At 37.4% G+C, this 21,581-nt stretch overlaps 1 protein-coding gene across 6 annotated transcripts; it reads right to left on the reverse strand.

The window, feature by feature from the left end:
• Positions 1-40: 40 nt before the first annotated feature.
• LOC106159054 (sodium- and chloride-dependent neutral and basic amino acid transporter B(0+)) lies at positions 41-21,442 on the reverse strand. Of its 6 annotated transcripts, none has more exons than XM_013535227.2 (17): positions 21,262-21,442; positions 7,963-8,037; positions 7,607-7,634; positions 7,062-7,199; positions 6,344-6,475; positions 5,887-6,027; positions 5,368-5,539; positions 4,924-5,065; positions 4,489-4,626; positions 4,080-4,183; positions 3,571-3,808; positions 3,200-3,328; positions 2,774-2,900; positions 2,375-2,487; positions 1,791-1,940; positions 1,418-1,561; positions 41-979 (listed from the first exon to the last, which is right to left on the reverse strand). In XM_013535227.2, the coding sequence occupies exons 1-17, from the start codon at positions 21,316-21,318 to the stop codon at positions 947-949; spliced, it is 2,061 nt and encodes a 686-aa protein (XP_013390681.2). In that variant the 5' UTR covers positions 21,319-21,442; the 3' UTR covers positions 41-946. The 6 variants fall into 6 exon arrangements, with proteins under 6 accessions (XP_013390681.2, XP_013390684.2, XP_013390685.2 ...); XM_013535230.2 differs by lacking the exon at positions 21,262-21,442 and adding an exon at positions 16,694-16,826; XM_013535231.2 differs by lacking the exon at positions 21,262-21,442 and adding an exon at positions 13,288-13,474.
• Positions 21,443-21,581: the final 139 nt, after the last annotated feature.

The raw sequence follows: 21,581 nt of genomic DNA on the forward strand, positions 1-21,581 counted from the left end.
ACGCTTGACTTATTCGCTCTGCATTGACATATATCTCGAATTGCACCATAGATATAAATTTATTCAATTATAGATATACATTTAAGAACCTTCAGATATGACATGCGTTTGCTGCAACTGCTGTTGGTGATCAGCACACTTCAAACGGTCTATTTACAGCTTTAAATAAACACTTTGAAACAGATGTATGTAAGCGTTTACTGCGCATTTATAAAGACACGATTAATTTTTTTAATGTAACAAAGGATTTCAGTACAAAGGAACATCAAACAGTTTAAAGATTAAAATAGAATTACAGTTTTGTGTGCTGTGTGTATACAGGTCGCAACAAATACTTCCAATTGTTTTACAAAAATATATTGAACAAAATTTTTAAAATTCATGTCTCACTGGAAGGATGCCTAACATGAAATATAAAATGTTTCACATAAACTAATATATAAAATCCTATCTTGTGTATGGAATGTTTAAAAGACACAGAAACACTTGGACATGTTTAAAATTATTACGTGCACGTATTAGAATGAGTGAGTAATATTAGTTCCCCCCTTCAACTTGCTCTCATAATTAAAGCTGGAACACTTCAAACCAGTTTGGATCTTTTTGTTCACAGAAATTATTTTGATGTCATTTCTATACAAAATTACGTTACACTGTGCAAGTGTAATCCTATCATCATAAAAAATGACGCCGTATTCTGGTAAACCATATGATAAATATATTCCGTGGTTTCTGCATTCATAGTGATATGGCGTAACGTAACGAATACCAGGAATGCTTTTGAGTTACCATGCAGAGATATTTAACGTCATAAAAGCGAAGACCTTTGTTAATCTTAAAAACATTGACACTGGCAGTGCACGTTTAGTTTCCGCTTCAGGAGATTTCGCCACTGCATCCGAGTGCTGGTATATAATACAGCATCAACAACATTTCGCAGACGACATCAGTATACGTATCCTACGTTGACATTCCCGCTCTATAAAGAATAAAAAGAAATTGGTAGTAGTTTGAATGGAATAATACAGTGCACCAACATATTCAAGAAACAGACATGGTATTAGGCACAAATGCACGGACGGCAAAACTTGATTTACATTTATGGAACGTGCCTTTTAGAAAAAAAAGTGTCACGACAAATTGCTCTTACATTGAACTATGAGATCCTTTATCTTTATAAATAAATTTTATATTTATTATCATCATTATTATATTAAAACAGTTCAATGTACTGGATAATTCTGACGTCATACAAAATCCCAAGTCACTCGACCCTGACGTCATATCCTAATGTACTGTGATTGGGCATAAGGATAAAATCAACAAGACCATGTTTCCCCTTAGAAATATTACGTTATCCTCACACGCTAGAGATATTGCTACTGCTATGGTAACGCAAGAAAAGAATATCACTTACAGGCGTTTCTTTCCCGTTGCGCGTTGTCAAGCCCATCTCCTCGTGATAAGGATCCGTCACGAAATTTGGATCGTACGTCACTAGGCGACGATGCTTCACGAGAGAAGGACCCCAATCCCGCTGAGGACGAATGAAAGTTTTGTCCTGCAAAATTAGAAAAACAGGTTGATTGAGGGAGGAGACGAAGGGAAGACCGGAAAATTGAGAAAAAAGTTCGCGTAAGATAACATTCTGAGATGGTACCACTTAAAGATTATCATCAGTGCTGGTTTAACATTACCTTTTACTCAGAAAATGATACGCTAGCCAATGGCAATGATCTTAATAGAAGTAATCCATTCTTTAAAAAAAATAGAATAAAACAAATGCTTACTTTTGGTCTCACAATAAGACAATAGATTCCATATAAAACTGGATATATGATTATTGGCCCGACAATTGCAAACCGGACCAGCCACTGTAAAACTTCACCGAAGTAACTAGGGTTTGGTTTGTACAATATCCACGACACCACGGTCACCACCTAAAGAAGACAATAACAAATGATCATGACAATTAAGAAACGATCAGTGGGATTGACACTAGGGGCTGCGACATATCCTTTTAAATATGCCTCAGGAAAAAAGGCTGGAGAGAGGGAGAATTAGAGTGACATCACTTATTTCTTTGGGAAAGCACTTCATATTTCTAGGAAACCACGCTATTTTGTAAAATTTTATGAATTTTCTTCACTCACAACTAAAAAATCATTAGCAAAGTACCACGTGTTTTGCGTTGGTTCATAATGTATTCATTTACAGTGAATTTAATCGTGTCCATGGAAAATCTGATCATGGACCTTTCGCAAACAGTCCTCCGTGATCATTTTGTCTGCGCGTCTCAAAAGAGATGTCATTTTTCTTTGGGGGGGGGGAGTAATCCGTTTAACAAACATATTGATTTCTGATTGACGCTTACTCCAAGAAGAACAGGTGCTATGAGAATCCAGCAAAGTGTCCACCAGGGGGCAGTTATCTTCAAGAGAAGACTATCTCCCAGCATAACTTTCATGTCCTCGATCGCGCGCAAAACTGGAAATGGGAGATTTCAGAATGGTCATATATTTATTCAAGCTGTATTTAAACAAATAGCATATTATTTATACAAATAGCATATTATATATAAATAATGTATATAATAATAATAAATGCATTTATTTATGCCTAATATGTATATTCGCACAAGCACTCGGAAGCGTGCACGGGGTTCTGCAAGTAAAAAAAAACATTATTGAACATGTTCACATGCCTATCAATATATAGGCATGTGCAAACACACACACACACGCACACACACACACACTGTTTCGGTACTTACATATGACTTTGTACCTCGGGTAGGCCCCGTATACCCATGCCACTGCTATCAACTCGGTCAGTCCAAGAATGACCATTGGCCATCCATTGATGGCGCTGTCCACATAGTCCAGCAAATACAGCCCACCCTGAAGATGAAAGTTCATCATATGATGGATGGTCTACACGTATATAAAAAGGACTTTGATCTTGAATATTATAGGCGCATTTTCATTGAAACTATAATTTTAAGTAATAAAAGCTAGTTACTGCGTATGACGTATATATTTTGTCTGTGACGTGTCTTCATGAAGGTCATTGCAGTTTATAATTCAATTTGTTGAGGGTTTCACCTTTAACACCTTCTGATATAAGGAACGGTAGATAGAATATCAATAATGAATTTTATCAGGAACCTTGACATTTTAATGACCTTGACCTCTCTCACCTTGGTACACATAGGAAGACCAAGTCCAAAGAGAACAACGCAAACGGCCAGATGAACCCAGACCTTGTGTTTACGTATTTTGGGATATGCATCTAACAAACCAGTGAAAATTGTTTCTAACAGGGTGAACTGAAACGGAATGGTGTAAAATTAAGACCAAATATATTTTTATACACATTCAAGACATGTGTGATGCTGACGTCGTCCAGTGAACTTAATTTTGAGAACATGTCTATTACAGTTGACTATAATTTTCAATATGATTTAGTAAAAGATGATGATGAATTTGACTTTTATAATTTGGACGTTTGTAATGATAGACAGAACGTTTAACTAAATGCTAACTATACTTTACGGCCATTCAAAGCTACCTGACTGTCCAAGCCAAGTGTAATGAGCATGAAGAACAACAGAATGGACCACAGGGGCGAAACAGGAATGGTAGCCACTGCTGACGGCCAAATCACGAACGCCAAACTCGGTCCTCCTTTTGCAACTTCATCGATGTCTACTCCTTGCAGCTCTGCCATGTAGCCCACGTAAGAAAACACCACGAAACCAGCAAAGAAGCTGGTCAGACAGTTGCCAAGGGATACGATGATGGCGTCCCTAAAAACAGTCGTTACTTAGTGATGAAAGGAGGTATTAAAATCAACAGAAAAATATTAAGAAGCAATGACACATTTATCAACCAACAAATATTGAGAAAACAGAAAAAAAATTTAAGTTCGTTTAACTTTGACGCTAAACCAAATAACCCAAGTTGTACGTTAAATTCGTTAACTTGACCTGTAGGGTCTACTTTCATTTACTGCTTAACGATCAATTTGTTAATAAAAATTATTTACGAAGTTAAATGCGCACTGTGGAATCTACTAACCTCAGACAGTTATTATGGAACTTATTATAACTAGAGAGTGCGTGAAGTCCACCGAAAGATGCTGACAGGGAGAAAAATATCTGTGTAATGGCATCTAGCCATACCTAAAACGAAAGACGTAGCCAACTGTAGACGTCAGTTTAAAATGATATATCAAAATAATTACCGTTTAATTTGTACTGGGGTATCGTTTTAATTTTTATTATCGTAAAGGTAAATAGGTATATAAAATAAAACATGACACTTAAAGTTGTTTTTTAAGAGAGCACAGAGTGTTCATTTCACCAGTATAAAGGATAAAACCTTCAGTCTAAGTTTTGATAGACTTTGTTTAGTGCTTAATTTCCTAAATTCACAAGGAAAAATAAATAAATATATAAATAAATAAAAATAATATGTTCGTACTTACTTCAGGAGTCCTGAGTTTACTAAGATCTGCTTTAGCGATATACCACTCTACGCCGTTAAGTGAACCCGATAACAAGGCGCCGCGAATCAAAAGAATGATCAGCACGACGTATGGGAATATGGCAGTGAAGTAAACAACCTGGACAAGAAAAAATGATCATAGTTTTAATTATCGTAATTAAATAACGACGCAGTGTTGACACGTCACATTAATATCTTTATCTAACGTTTTCATTTTCTGTTGTCTTTTAAACTACGAACTAAAATCGTGCTTGCATTGGCAGAACATTTTAGTATGAAAATTAATCAAAAAAAAAAAAAAAAAACGAAACAAAAAAGAAAAAAAAGAAAAAATTTTACAAAAATTGAAAATTATTCAAAAATTAAATAATAAACAACTTATGATAATTCTTCCGCAGAATGAATATTCAGTTACCTTTCCTGATGATTTCACACTTCTAAACAAACAGAAGAAGTCGATAATCCAGGCAAGAAGGAGACACAGACTGAGCTGCCAGCTGATACCGGTCAGGTCGCTGAATGTATCCAAGCCCGACCCCACCTGAAGCACCGTGTTACTGAATAATAAACAAAGGAAAAACAAAAAATTAACAAATCCTTCGAGCTTAAAATCTATTCTTAGCAATGCAGTATGAAAGATGTCATGATTTAAGAAAGGAAAAAAAGCGAAACAAAAAAAAAAAGATTAACATACATTTTCATATCATATATAAGTTTTGTTAAAAGGAAATTATGAAGATGCCAAAGTTTTCAGAAAATGAAATTTCCTAATCTTTGTAATTGTAAGTAATAAATAAATACATGAATTAATAAATCATCATACTGAACGACCCTCAAATAGATTTTATTTAAATCTTACAAGAAATACTCCTCCGCGGCTGAAGATCGTGTAATATTGTACTGTTTCAGCAAGGTGTCGTTATAGACCCCCAGCAGAGTACCGTTGGCGTTGTAACACGTGCCATTGGGGTAAGCTACTTCCTGGAGAGTTGCGTTACAGCCTGAGATGTCTGGAAGCTTGGTGATACACGCTGGAATAGGAGAACACTTATGTTTGGAATTCTTAGGTCTTAGGTATAATTATAGAGGCAATTATTCCATAATTGTTTTATTTTATATTAATTAATCATTAAAGCACAACAGATTTTGTTAAGCATAGTAAGGAGAGAATAATCAACAAAATATACGTCTTCTCTATTGTCGAAAGCAGCTTGAATTTGAACTATTGGCAGATGATCAAAACTAGCAGACGGCAAATGACTACCAGACTACTCATTCTCTCTCTCTCTCTCTCTCTCTCTCTCTCTCAGATAGCAGTTACAATCTGTAAGGAGATATATTAAAATCTAACAGATGACAAATGTTGGCAATTACTTACTGTCAGACGACCAGTCTCCGCAGTCCTGCCAAGGTAGTTTACTGGTGAAGGAAGCAAATAGGTAATACAGCGCCCAGGCCATCACGATGTTGTAGTAGATACCAACCAAAGAAGAAGCTACCATCATGCCGATCCCTACGCCTGAAATTGATATCTATCAATTTATTATATCTGATTTACTCCAATTTTAAATCAAATCACTGGATTTCAAATTATTTGATAAAATGAATGTGATGAGAGTTTACAAAAATAATCAAGTTGATTTTGTTGCAGAAATTCTTTGGTCGGTGCAATAGCTTACATACACAACCGTCCAACTTTGCTGGTGTGATGGCATCAATGATGAATACTTAATAGCAACATTTTACCTAAATTCATATCATGCACACAGTAAGGTCTCACTATCGCGAAAGCTTTGTGACGTCATAACATATGTGACGTCACAAAGACCACTTACCAGTAAACATGGGTGAGAATCTCCAGACTGTTAGCGGTCCACTGCTGGAGAACTGCCCAAGGTATAATTCCAGCACAAATATCGGCATCCCGATTAATAACAGGCAAATAGCGTATGGAATCAGAAACACAGCTACAGAAAATAAAATGGTAATATTATTAATTTATAAAATTATAATTATGAAATAATGTATACAATGAAGCAAAGCAAACGATTCACGAATGCAGGATCCTTCCCAAAGGAGCATAATTTTGTCATATTCACTGTATAAACAGTGGAATGGAAAAATGTTGGACGAGACAGTTTAATATTTTTAAAACTGACATCAGCATTTTGACACGTTTTAACTTAAAAGTACATAGCCACCAGAAATCAAATATACCACCTTTTGACAGACCTCGCCGTCCGTCAACAACCTTGACACGATTTTGAACCGCGTGCAACCCGGAGTCAGTGCGAGAACTGGGATCGACGGGATGGCGGATTTGAAAAATTATCGTTTATGAGTGGGAAAAAAGGCGTTTTAATTCCCACAATTTGTTGAGGCGCGTGACAAGAAAGGAAGAACAAAGGTCGGATAGAAATGTCGTTTACCCCAGGAAATGTCGTTCAGTACCAGAGATTTTCGCGAGGGCATTTTTTACTGTGCATCTTTAAGCTACCTACTTTGACTAGGGGATAAAGGATTATAATACCATTGATTGGTGTCACTACTTACCGCCTCCATTCTTAAAGCACAAGAAAGGGAACCGCCACAAGTTGCCAAGGCCGACAGCGTAGCCAAGACAAGACAAAATGAAGTCGAACTGATTGGACCAATTCCCACGCTTTTTGTTTTCGTCGCCATCTGTGCTCTCTGCAATAAAATCGAATGTTGACTTAGTTTCTTGAAGTAATACACAATGTATTATGTATGTATGAATGTATGTATCACGCATGCTTTAACTTATGCAACCATGCCATTTTGTTTCAACAGTTGCATTTCTCCCTCAGATAGTTTGCTGAATAACTTTCTGTGAAAACAAGACCAATCGAAATGAAATGCCCAGAATTTGAATAACCGTTGCCCCACTGACACTCAAACTAACTTAGTTTGACATCATTTTCATAGTCAATCTCTTTGATAGACTGTACATAATCTGAAATATTTAACCTTTCGTCCTCACCAGGGCTCGGTAACATTATAAGATGAGGTGAATCTGAGTATAAATATTTGTTCGTGTTATAAAAGATAATTTGTGTTGAAGAGAAAATAGTTTTTACCTGTATCGACATCCCAACGATTGGATGACTGAAAGAAAATAAAAAAAAAATCATCTGATTCTCTATACCTGTGCTTCACGTTCAACAATGTGCAATTAATTACACTTTTAACAGAAGTATTTATGTAGAGAAGGACTGTATTTCAACTATAATTGGTATTGACAATTTCCGGTAAGTTCTGAAAACACTGAAAAATATTAAATACGGTGTTTAAATTGAATAAGTCGAATGTACTTAACTTTTCTAAAACAATGAGATTGACAAATTGGTGACCCATTTAAAAAGGAGCGTGTTTTTAATATTGAAAAGGAATTCAGAGTATAATTTCTTCACAAAAAGTAATAAAAAAAACATACATTTGGTTCAATCATGACGGGGTCCGTGTAAACTTTTGGAGTGTCGCCAAGTGGCTTAAAACTCAGAGCTAAAATCTGTAAAGAAAAAAGTTAAGAAGAATGAATTATTCATGTATTTATCCAGCAGTAGCCGCCTGCCACAAGTAATCTAAGAATAACAAAACAAAAATATTGGTCAAGATGCAAACCAATCACTTATCCATTATTTGTGGGCAAGTTGATTGAAATTGCACCTGTGTACCCCTATATCATTTGTCAAAAGAGAAAAATCACTCGCGTTCGTCTTTGCAGGTAAATAGGCCAAATGCATGGTACCACGAAAAAAGGGTACAGGTAAAAAAAAAGAAGACAGAAGTCAAATGTAATTACGTGCACACAAATAATCTTCACATTGTCTCTCTTCTGAAAGATGCAGCGCACTTTTTTGGAAAGAAGCAGCATTTTAATAAAATTTACAAAGAAATGCATCAATGAGCAACGTATGTTTGTGTGTGTGCGTATGTGCGTGCAGCAGTGCGTTTGTATGTTCATAGAAACCCTGAGGTGTAAATGACAAATTCCCACCACGCATGATTAACAACTATCTGACAAAGTTGAGGAGTCATCAGACATACTGACCTAATTGTACACATATACAATCAAACTGCGGTAACCTGCTATTGCCATTTACACGTATAAACATACAGGTAAAATATGTTGTTGCTGTTGTTGTTGTTATGTGTCACACTAGACGCTGGCCATAAACAAGGCGTAGAGAATTTAAACCGGACAAAACTCAACAAGGACATGTACTTAAAAAGGCTCGTACATATACAAACATATACATACTGCAAATGACGAACACACCCATAAACTTCATCGAGATTGATAATGCCCTATTTACACGAGGTATTATCACTAGCACGCAGGCAGAAGCAGACCCCCCACCCTCTCTCTCTCTTTATCTCTCTCTCTTTCTTTCTCTCTCTCTCTCTCTCTCTCTCTCTCTCTCTCTCTACGTTTGGTGCATAGAGAAGCCCTACACAGCTTAAGGCAACAAAGTTAAGTAAGAAATGAGTGAAATCAGTTCAGATATTTCGAGAACATGATTTTAAGCCATAAAATATATACATGTACAGGTAGACACTCCATTTTAGAAAATACGCATTTCATCACTACCTTATTTGAAAAATGCCTGATGATTTGATGCTTTTGGTGAATTTAATCAACTGAAAAAATATTATTCATTCAACGAGGAAGTTACGCAGTATGGGGCCTTCTTCCAACCATAAGAGTATGTAATCTAAAAAAAGCCATTCGCTGTACATAAAAGATCAACAATTCACATTGTAGAACTCACCTTGATGGGAGCTCCGAGTCTCTATTATTGAGAACAAACAATGTGAAAAGCATAGCATCAAAATGTCGCTTGAGTAATATAGCTTTTTTACCACAAAAAAAAAAGAAAAAAAAAACGTGTATATATTTCCATCTTTTAGCATCGTTTGTCTTCAATTAATTTGCAGTCATGTTTCTTTTTTTCATGTATGGCACTTTTATCTAATGGCCCTTTTCCAATGAAACAATGAGTCCACGTATATCGTTCCAACTTCGCATGGAATCTCGCTGAATGCAATCAGATTAACAGGCTTTAATACCCCTCCCATTGTTTCCAACCTACTCGTACACACACTAGTTTATCTGTATCCCACTTAACGCTAGGAGGAGGCGTGTTCATCTCGTAAATTGACTGCAAGAGTCTCCGCGGAGTTGGATCGATCTACGTAGAGCGTTAGCTTCATTGGGAATTAGCCCATAGTCTAGACAACTGATCTTCAAAGCGTTTTCAAATCACCGGTGACCAGCTGAGAGTTACGACGCATCCCCGTCGCAAATGCTACCTGTCTCACATATACTGGGTTCCCATACCTAGCTCGATCTAACAGGATCGATCTTTCTCCAACAGGCTTCTCGCTAAATTGCTTTCAGCTTAAGCGGCTTAGATGTCTGGCACGCCTACTGAAGCTGCTAAATGATAGTTAATAACTCCCTAGCAGCTTCAGTAGGCGTGACAGACATCCAAGTCGCTTAAGTTGATTGCAGTTTAACGAGAATCCCCTAGAAGATAGATCGATCCACAGTTAGTACGATAGGGTCTGTAAATGGTCCCCCTATATTCATCAAGGCGTTTCACTCAGGCAACCAGTAGACATTTTACATTATAAAATATATAGCTACAATTTGTCCTAGAATGCGAGTCAAAGGCTATATGATTTTTAGACTTACGTTTTTCTCCGACATGATCAGCTTCGGTCTCGACGGACTTATTAATGCTTTAACAAAATCTAACTTGTTTACACCGCCGCCCGTGCTGTACGCACTAAGTCTTGATCTACACACCGTTCTTTATTTGGGTGAATGAGCAATATGAATGTTAGCCGAGCACAGGTATGGGTCCGCTTTTACAGTGAATAAAAGTCGATGAAATTAGACCCTATTTTATATTGTTCACGGCATATCCAATCCCAGTATGACAACTGCAATAAATGCTCGCTGGACATTTAAACCACTACAAACAAATTTTTCTTTATTTCTAATTTTTTTTCTCCAAAGAATCAATTTAAAACGGTCTAAAATGCAATCAGCCTAGCTACCCGTTCTTGAGTTCTTGATATGTATTTCCCCGTCACAGTAAGAAGTAGCTACCCCGAGGTTCAGAGGGCTCGGGAGTCTCGACTGTCTACTCTCAGTACACCTCTCAACCTATAGTACTGGGAAACGACACAGGGAGAGTCTTAGGGTGCATTCCCAGAGATTTAGATCGACCTAACTCCCTGGGAGTTCACGCCAAATTGCAGTCAGCCGAGCGCGCACCATAGTTAATTACCCCCTTACAGCTTTTAGTAGGCGGGACACGCTTTAAAAGCCGGCTAAGCTGACAGTAATCTAGTGAGACTCCCACAGGGATACATCGATCTAAAATATATGGGAATGGGGTCTTAGGGTTCATTCATTATGTATCTATCGTACTAATTACTGCACACTTATTCCACGGAAACTCCTGGTGAATGCAATCAGATTAATAGCCTAACATGCCACCTTTTGTTTCCCATGTTCTCGTACATGTATTTCTATATCCTACACAACACCAGATGGAGGCGTGTTAGTCTGTTAATCTGATTGCATTCAGCGAAATTGTCCTCGGAGTTTTTGTGCTGTAGCTGGTAAAAATTCTTTGTGGACGCACACTAAGAAACCTTTTTTTTTCCTACCGTCGGGTAATGCTTGGTAATTTGAATTTAATAAAAAAAAAAGGTTGAACTGTTATCCGATTTTTATAACTTTATTTTAAGCGGGGTTAGCATGTAATACATGTATATGCTTATCTTCCAAATGGCCCTCTGCGAATATCCCCAGTTTTTACTTTTTCTGGTCTTCCTTTTTTCCTATTTATATGTCTATATACTGAGCACTTAGCGAGGAGAAAACAGGTGCCATTTTTATCATGGTCTTTGGTGTGACCCGGACGGGGATTGAATCCTTCACCGGAGGCGAACAGTCTATCATTTGAGCCATCCGGTCCAGTGTCTTTTAAACTTTTGAAAAAATCTAACTTTGAGATGCCCTACCGTGTAATATGCTATAGGAGCATTATCTTAACACTAGTTTTCATAAGTTGTCCTCTAAGGAGGGTCTCTTAGCCAATAGCCAGTCTAAGAGTTGCAATTTGAATTATTATAGTGCACCGGTACAAGTCCATCGCTAAATTATACCGCTCTATGAAAAAAATATCGTGCAAATATTTTCCCAATTCAGACGTTAAAAACGATGGAACAAAAATGTCTCATGCCGATATGTCCGACGAGATTTATATAACGACATGGCGGTTTAAGTGACTGGTCGGTCATTTAGAAGTATATTTTAATTGAAATCTTTTTTAATAATGTATCACAGTCATTCAAAATTTCACTACACATTTTTCAGCTCTCACTGACTGCAGTACTTCACAGCTATGTATGCCAATGCTGATTTCAAGACACTTAATTGTAATGACACCTTCCTTTGAAACATAATGTCAACAATATCAACACGTAACAGAACATCTCATATGTGTAAACAAAACTGCTTGTACGTTGTAACTATCTACTATGAAACCATGGTGCGCTGCCTAAATTCCCTCCTTTAATAGGAAGATGTCGGACAGATGACAATTTTGATATGATAATATCCGTGCTTTGACACACCACGCTAATGTGGGGGAGGAATTTTAACGAGACAATGAGTGTCACCTGTGTCTTGAGCACGGGAGAAAATGAAGATAAACCGGGAGTCCGGTTGCACAAATAACTCAAGATCGAATATTTTGACCCACCTAAGTTAAGAATAAATCTGCCGTTGATTCTCAAATAAACTAAGTGTACATGTTCGCAGGGGTGGATCCAGAGATATTTTTTCGACATCTTCCAAATTATATTTGTTGGCCCATCCTCCACTGCGAACCCCCCCCCCCCCCCCCCCCCCGGACCTGCACGACGTCACACACACATGTATATTTCTACATGTGTATATTATATAGTAGTAAACACGTTTGTACTTACTGATATGCAAATTTAAGAAAATAAGTTACTCTTTCCGACAGGGAGCTTGTCCTAAAAGATGACGTGTCTAACATTTGTAACATTAGCCGTTCCTTTCCTTTTGGAGGACAGGCATATAATTTCATATAAGTAGACTAGTTCTCAATTGCCGCGGGTAAAATCAGAGTAATATGTGGTCTTATGCCGACTCCCTTTGTGAATTCAGTCCTAAATATCCTGCCCGCCATCATTACGGGGAAACATAGCGAACATTTTCTCACTGGCAAAAATGGCAAACAGCAATCACCGAAGTTAATTATGCGACCGCCGTGTCATCTATTCAGATTTTGGTTTAAAGCTAACATTAACCCTCCATCTAAGTTTTTACTAAAGCCGATCCCTGATTTCAAATTACCCAAGAAAAATAACTAAAAGTATAAATAAATAATTAAGTAGATAAATTAATAAATATACAAGTACAGGTATATAAATAAAGATTTACTATTGAATTGCTAAAAAACTTACATCGTTCAGATTCCACCCCCCCCCCCCTCCAGACGCTTTTACTTCGCTACTCAATTTTAATTTGTTATTATTTTCTTTATTCCGTGACTGCGTTAATACCTGCCTAGGAGACGGTCACTAAGATACTGTTTCAACTTTGAACTTTACAGCACCTTCCAGACATTCTTCACTCATTGTAAAAACTCTTGAAATGGAAGTTATTGGCAATGTGACACTGAAGATACATGTACATGTATCAACTTACCAGATCAGTGCGGGAACCTTACTTCTATGTTACTCCTCTTCTGAGACAAATGCGAATTAGATACCGACCTATCCGCAACGTGCACTATATCCTCTACTTATTTCTATGTGCAAAAATAGACCAAGCTCCATATTGATGAGTTTTGTGGGTAATTGGTGTGCGGACAGCGTGACTGACCGGGGGTCACTGTAGATAGGTGTGATAGCAAGGAGAAACTGCATCAATGCGACCCTGTTTTTGATTATTAAAAAGATATATTATTCATATTTCTATTATTATTTCACGAGACAGCGTGGCAAGACAATACTTCCGAAAGTGTTGAATTGTTTATCTAGAAGAAAATGTTGAAATAACGCAAGGCTAAATATTAGAGAATAAGTAACCAGCCTTTCTTGTGGCGAGCGTTGATGTTAGAAAAATTGCAGCGTTGACCAGTGGCCGAGGCCCATTTGTGGTCACTGACTTGGCTGAGGCCCATTTGTGGTCACTGACTTGGAGCGGTGTTATTTGATGTCCTGATTACACAGAGCGAACTGGACACAACTTGGAATGCGACCCGACGCGCGCAATAGTTGGAAGCGACGCTACCAGTGTCAGGAGTTTTTTGCACACATTTTTCGAGCAAGTCCCAGTCGGCATATGTTAAAACTCAAGTCAATTGCTGGTTTCAGATCTAATTCTATTTTTTAGACTTTTTTTGACACAATATGCTGCAGCAGTAGTAGTAAAAAAAATCTGCGCTTTTTTGATAAGAACGCAAGAAATGCCAGACCTTTCAGTATGCTTGATGTTTTATAAAAGACGACTACAAATGTTCCTGTTTCTGAAATTGGCCACTTTCCTGGGACGCATAATCTAAAAGACAAATCCAACTAGCGCAAATGCTTGCGCGGAGCTTATGTCGTAACTTCCTTGTATTGGGTAAAGATTAACGGGGCGATATCGGATGTGTTAGTTGAGGTGCTGTCAGATGTGGTAGTAGATCCTGTGATTCTCTACAAAGATTGCAGTCTTTGCTCTCCGCTAACGCACCTCAGTTTGCTCCGTAAACAAACCCAAGGTCCTTTGTCTTGTACGAGATAGAGTGTCCACTGTGATACACAGAGCGTTCCCAAAAATTTGTACAGGGAAACGTTTCAGACATTGACCCACTTACGCCACGTTGACCCCAACCGTTATGGATCTGATGCTGGAAGGACTCTCTTACATGGACCTCCATGTACAAGATTTAACTCGCGGCTAAAATGGTCTCGGCTTGCAAAATGTTAGAAGAAGCAGGTAAAAACTGAATAAACTAACCCGTTCTCCCAAATCATCAGTAGTTATTTTCTGACATTTCGATTTCTCACCACCTATACATATTTTAATACAATATCGCATCATTAAATCCAGCAGACACGCCCCGATGAAAACCGGTGAAAGTAACGGACAAAGTTTTTAAAGGAGGCCGTCCCGTGGGTTGCGTGGGTGGGTGTTGGCCAAATTTGTTTCTCGGGCTGTCACAGCGCCGGTGTGACAACCCTGGTAGCCCGCTAGGGACCGCAGTCCGCTCCCCATTACTTTGTACAGGTGACTTATTTCGTCCCATGTGCTAACCCCAATACCCCGGCTAACTCTAACCTGTACTAATACACTGTATATGGGGCCACGAAATTTCATTCCCAGGACTATCATTCCTGTCGCACCTGTGTAAAATGCCTGTCAGGCCAGCACTAATACTACTGACATGTGAACGCCGTTGTTTAGTGGGGCGATGTTGATACGCTTGTAAATTGGTTCACCTTTCGCTAAAAATATCTGACCCGAGATCGACGATACCGCCCTGGACGTCATCAGGCCATTTATATCAGTTATTTACGTGTGAGCCTATTGAGTCCACATAAAATTAGTTTTTTATTTGTGTTATTCTTTTATTTGCCTTAGGTACTTAAAAAAGTTTTTTTCTCGTTAAACGCAGTAAACACTGATAAGAAATATCCCATATACTAGTACTGCTTTTTTCGCATTGAGTCACCTACACATGTTACATGTTACCCATGTTTCTCCGTAAGAACTGAATCCCAATGAAATTATCGTTCTACGAAAATCGATCTAACTCCGCGGGGACTGTCGCTGAATGCAATCGGGTTAGCAGATTAACACACCTCCTCTTGTTTCCAATCTACTCGTATTATCACCAGCTTTTTTGTATTCTACTCAACACTAGGAGGAGGCGTGTTGATTTGTTAATATGATTGCATTCAGCGAGAGTCCCCGCGGAGTTGGATCGATCTACGTAGACCGATTGTTTCATTGGGAATGGACCCTTATACTTGATACGAAACGAAGAAGTAAAGCAAATTTTAAAGATTTATTTACCTCGTTAAAATGGAAATAAGCCCATTTATTTTGGAAGCGATGAGTGCACTGTGAGTGCTAGTGCTTTGAAATTAGTTCATGTCAGAATCTTAATGATCGGCGAATTCTGGAATCAAATACTAAGTATTAAATTTAACAATGCATTCTGAAACCAATGAAAAGGATGCGATACGTCGGTATTATCCAGAGTGCATGTTGACTATTTTAAATGTTTTTATTGAACAATACAAAAAGAAAAAAAATAATTTTTAAGAAATAAAATAAAGCAAAGTAATGTTCCTCTCCACATTTTGTTTTGTGAATTGGGTTTGTTATTGCACATTTAGGCTCATCTCTTATAACGTCTTGCAAAGAAAGACGGACATAGGTTATATTCTCATCATTTAATAATAAAATATTTTGATAACGGCTCTGAGCAAGCTAAGTTCAGATTTTTATTAACCCCTCCACAGATTTTTTCTACATATTGGCCTTCTGACTGATGCAGGCCAGCATATTTTCTACAACCATTTCCGCGTTTTTCAGTCCACATACCTGGGTTTAATTTTCCTCGTGCATGCACATTCTTTATTACTGATTGTTGACATGATATCTTTTCATTTCAAATCACCACTGCGGTGCCTTTCTTGTCATGAAAATGCCACTGCCATGACAGTTTATTCAACTCCGACACGCTCACGATACTTTTTCATCGTTTTAATACGCCGACAGCACTAATACATATAACTGAGCTTAAAATATATGAAGATGAATTTCGAATAAAAAAGAAAAACGTCTACATGTTCCTGATGTAAAGAAAACATCACCAGCACTAGCATTTGACTAACCTTTTATTTAGACCTAAAGGTATATGAAAACGACGCCTCGATGTTGCTAGTGCCATCATTCCTCTAACGATGTTCATAGTAACAGACGGGAAAACATATGAAATCATATTAATATTACAAATAAACATTATGCTTTTTTTTTTTCAAAAACCATTACGCGCTTCATGCACTTCTCTTGGCCTTTAAAATTTTCGCTCGTGAAACATTATTAAAATGCTTACCTTGAAAATATGTCGTACAGCAATATCCTTATAATGGATTTGCGTCCGGTTCAACCAACTTAGAATTTGTTTTGTATTTGTTTAAAATGACACACCTTTAAGGGGAGGGCGATTCGGTCACGTGGGGTGCGTCACTTTTCCGTATAGGTGAACTACACAGGTCACTGACGAGTGTTTAAGAATTTAATACATTTTGTTATTTTTAAGGTAATAAAAATAATGACATGGATAATAATAAAACATGAAAATAAACAACAGGATATTTCTATCTTTTCCACACAGAAATGTTATCTGGCATGGAAAGAAGAAATAGGGATCTTTTTGAAATAGCATTAGTTAGATAAATGTCACAATTTTTTGGCAACAACGGTAGCGCATCCTGACAACATCCTCTGTCCGTTAGGGTCAAGTTATACGTTATAGGGGCACTGGGCGTCTCGTATCTGACTCGCTATGCGATATCAAGTATGCTCATAATAAATAAATAAATAAATAAATGTTTAATACTGGTTTTGGCTTGTCATGAAGATAAGCTTGTTTATTCGTTGTATTCACTTATTTAAATTTCTATACAATCTATCGGCACTTCAAGTTTTCTACACGTCACTAGGTAAATAATCGGTAACTGGTCTCCTGTTGACGGCGTCGCATTATGTGCTGGACTATTTCCAAGTAACTTATCTCTCTAATCAACTTGTTATTCTATTAAAGTGATTGATGACTGACTGGACGCCAACAGAGCTGTGTGTGGATGTCCCCGTTCGGGGTCAAACGTGCAAACTCCATGACATACCTACATGACTTGACTACTTGACTTTTAATGAGTCCCTCTTCCATCTGCGTTCAAATGGGGGCCAATTGTCGTTTGTCAAAGTTCATAAAAGCCGTTTCTCCCAATCCCTATATATATCCACCTAACTGTCTGCTAACCCTGGAGCATCCCCTTCATATGAAATACCTCTCTATGTGACAATATCCTTTTGTACTAAGTAGTTTGTTGGGTTCTATGGTTCTTGGTCAGTGTGTGTGTGTGTGTGTGTGTGTGTGTGTGGGCGCGCGCGCGCGCGAGTCGTTGGGGTGTGTGTGTGGGGGGGGGGGGTCAACATACACCAGGCTGGCCAATATACAGCTGGTTCGTAACGTTGCACCAAAGAAATGCATCAAGATCATTTAACATTTTCATTATGCTGAATAGTTTAACTGTTTGTTTTTTTCATCGTCATCTTATTAGAAGCAGTGGAAAGGTAAAGATGGCCTTATAGACATACTTTATATAATTTCTTTTGAACTATAAATATTCGGGCATCTAGCTGGCAATATGTCTAAGAAACACTGAAAGGACCCTTTAAGAACTCCCTCCAAATACCCCCCCCCCACACACACACACACACACACACATTCAAGTATGTAAAGGTTTAACCCGGACGTTAGTTGTGATTGGGTGCCGATATCAAGGACAGCCTCCCATGTTTACGAACAAGACTTTAACAATTTTCTTGACCTGCGGACTCGCGTACGGTGGTTAGATAAGACGCGACCTGTTTTGGTGAGAATATATTATGCAGACCTTAACGTTATTTTTTTTAATTTAAATTAAAACGTAATTGTTTTGGTTAGCCGTTGCCTCTCTCTGCTGAAGCTATACATGTAATATTTGTGATATTCTGGAAAAAGTGTCGCAATATACTATAGAATGAACAGGGACATCCTTGACTTGTAACCTTTTTTCTGCCACATCACCCTGTAGGTTACGCAAACAAAGTGCTTTGACCATAACGAGAAAACTTAATATCAATAGTTATCTGTAACTATCCTTCCCTTCAGAGATGCAGTGGAATAGTCTGGCAAAGAAAAAATGACGTTGGGTTAATGTCATGTATGAAGTTATGTAAGGACCATAATAATAATAGTAATAATAAAAATTTTAAAAAAATAATAAAACTGATAACCTGCTCGTTAGAGCATAAGGCAAATTGTCGGAAAATTTCGTACTATATGCAGTATTAAACGAAGGGGTGGACTTATTAAAATGACTTAAAACTAAATCTACTCTTTGGTCCTAGTAAACGGTAAAAATTCAGCATATTTTCGGTTCTTTATCGAAAAAGCATGATCGCTAGACTTAATTTTCAACTCAATTTAGTCTAACCATTTGTATAACCATGAGACCTATTTATCTGAAAAAAGTTACACCTTTTTATTGGCCATATTAAAGAAACAATTATTTGCACGTTTCGCTTGACGATAAAACTGAACTTAATGTGATCTTTACAACTTTACTGCATATTAACCATTTGCAGTGACCACGTTATTAACAGCGCTCAAAATAAAGTAATCAGTACTTGAACAAACAAATTTACGAATGCGATAGGTGAGACAAAATACCACCTTTCTCAATTAAATCTAATTTCTAACCCTTGACATACCTAACACGACTGTAAAGTACCTTCTCTTACTCTTCACATCCGCGTGTTTTAATGTTCCGCGGGTCGTTGCTCACAACGTTGACGACAAAAGGGAAATTCCATAATATTATAAACGGGTCACGGTTTGCTTCTCGTTGCATTTTCATCAATTTGTACGCAAATTTACGGCTGCGTCCAGGCCAATGAAGTACAGGGCAGTAGTCACCTTTAAACATTGTCGCGATATGTGGGAAAATTCTCCCAATGAAGGTATTATCATAACAACCAGAGGCAAAGAATACAACGGGTTGGAAGTCAATCCCAATATTTATAATTATCATAAACAGCATTTATAATCATATTTACTTTCACTATTCTAAGAAAGGTATTATGGTGATGATAAAAAATAACCTCGTTTCTTGTGAAACGATTGGTCAAATATTGCTATTTTTATCCTGACTAAAATATACTATGATCATCTCTTTTATACAAGCGTTTCTACCTTTTATCCTGACTAAAATATATCATGATCATCTCTTTTATACAAGCGTTTCTACCTGTATATTGCTTGTTTTTCTTGTTTTGAGGTTTTTTTTATATTTTTCTACGTGCTCAAAAATAATAAATAAATAAATAAATAAATATATCACTGGCAAAAAAACAAAATACACATCATTACCTTGTTTGTGACGCTATCGTTCCCATTAAGGTTATCTTATAGTCATTACCTGGAAGCATCACAGCATAAACTACTCGCGCATGGTTGCCCTAATTCTGATCAGGTTTTAATATTAGAACACGTATGCGGGTTGGCACGACTCGAATTGCATAGTAAATCAGCATATGGATGCCCCGCCTTTTGTCTATACGAACTGAGGTTATTCAGACATGGTGTAGAGATGTGGACTCAAAATATAAAAAAGGAGTAATGTTGCCTTATATTGTCCTGGTAGCTATTTTTGTGGAGTTAAATGGAAAAACTCACTGTTATTTGCACATTTTGATTATCGATGTATTAATAAGGAATCGAAGTCGCCATATTGTCTAAATATTTTCTCTCTGAGGGAGGCACCATTTCAATTACATTTTGATAAAGATATCTTTTTTTGCACAGACATTAAAATTTCTCATAAAGTATGATACTCACGTTGAATCTCTCTGCAAATAAAAGATACTTGTGAAAAGTAAGGGGCAGCTGAAACAAAGTAGGCTTACACTGAAGATCTGCATTTGAAAGACAGACTATTTGTGATTATCGCTTTAAATTTCGCGATTCCGCAGACTGGGAAATAGTATATAATCATCAAATACTTTCATTTTCATTCTTGAAAAACTGAGAAATTATGTAAACAATGAGATAACAACAGGTGTGCGAAGTCATAGCGCAATATATCTCCTCCTACACAAAAAAACAAAAATAAAATAAGATAAAGCTGTTAAGGTGTTTTTAAAAGTTTAGTTTGGAAGGTGCATGTAGAGTAAAAGACAGTGTGGTTTCTCATTTCTCCGTGCTGACCTACCAATTGTCAAAAATACATGCAGAGCATCCATATGTAAAATTCGCCGTTATACTACCAACCGAATGTACATACTTATTGGTAGATGAGGTTGCTATGGTTTCGATCCCAGGTCACATCATAAAAACTGAACAACATTTTGAAAGCATTACCCGCAATTAGAAGCCATGTTTTACGTTTTGAGACGATGTAGTGTGAGGATTCATGTGAATTCATCGTATAGATCTTAAGGAAAATATAAGTATTATTACTGATGCATCTCTGAAGATCTTACATTACAGTTGTCAAATATAATCCAAGCTTTCGGCTCCTTGGGGATTGATAATCCTCGAAAAAGGCCAAGGGGCCGAAAGCTTGAGACGATGTAGTGAAGCTGAGTGTAAATATGACGTGATTATTTCGGTAGCAGTTAGGCTTGTCGACAAACTATTTTGTATTTGCCTACAAACAAGAACAGTATGAACCTGCACGCATTTTGCACACAAAAAAACCCAGAAGCCCACAATACGGGTATGCATGCATTTGTCAAGCAATAATATTGCAAATGCACACTAAGGGAGGCCTTTGCGAAAAGACAGTTCTTTTAATCAAACTGTTATATGATTCCATTTAAAATCCCAATTAAAATGAATTGTGTCTTACTCACCCCGTTTGACGCCCGACGATCTTCATGAGTATTGCCTCCATCACCCATTGTGTCCATGCTTCCTTTAACTTCAACGTTGAACAGTGAATATCTCCTTGATGGAGAGACGGACGATTTAACTCGCAGAGTGGACAATGCCCAAGACTAAGAAATTATTGGACGAGACCACGGACTTAACCGGTACTTCCTAACGTAGTCACTGGACTGAAAATCCCTGTTTCTAAGAGACACCGTGGAAGGAACGCAGGTTTAATACTGGTTCAACTCAGATGTTTTCGTAAATTATTTTGATGATGACTGTGCCTTAAATATCCATATAT

This window comes from Lingula anatina, chromosome 7, assembly GCF_051362555.1.
Source record: "Lingula anatina isolate TDL-2025a chromosome 7, LinAna3.0, whole genome shotgun sequence".
Taxonomy (NCBI): Eukaryota; Metazoa; Brachiopoda; class Lingulata; order Lingulida; family Lingulidae; genus Lingula; species Lingula anatina.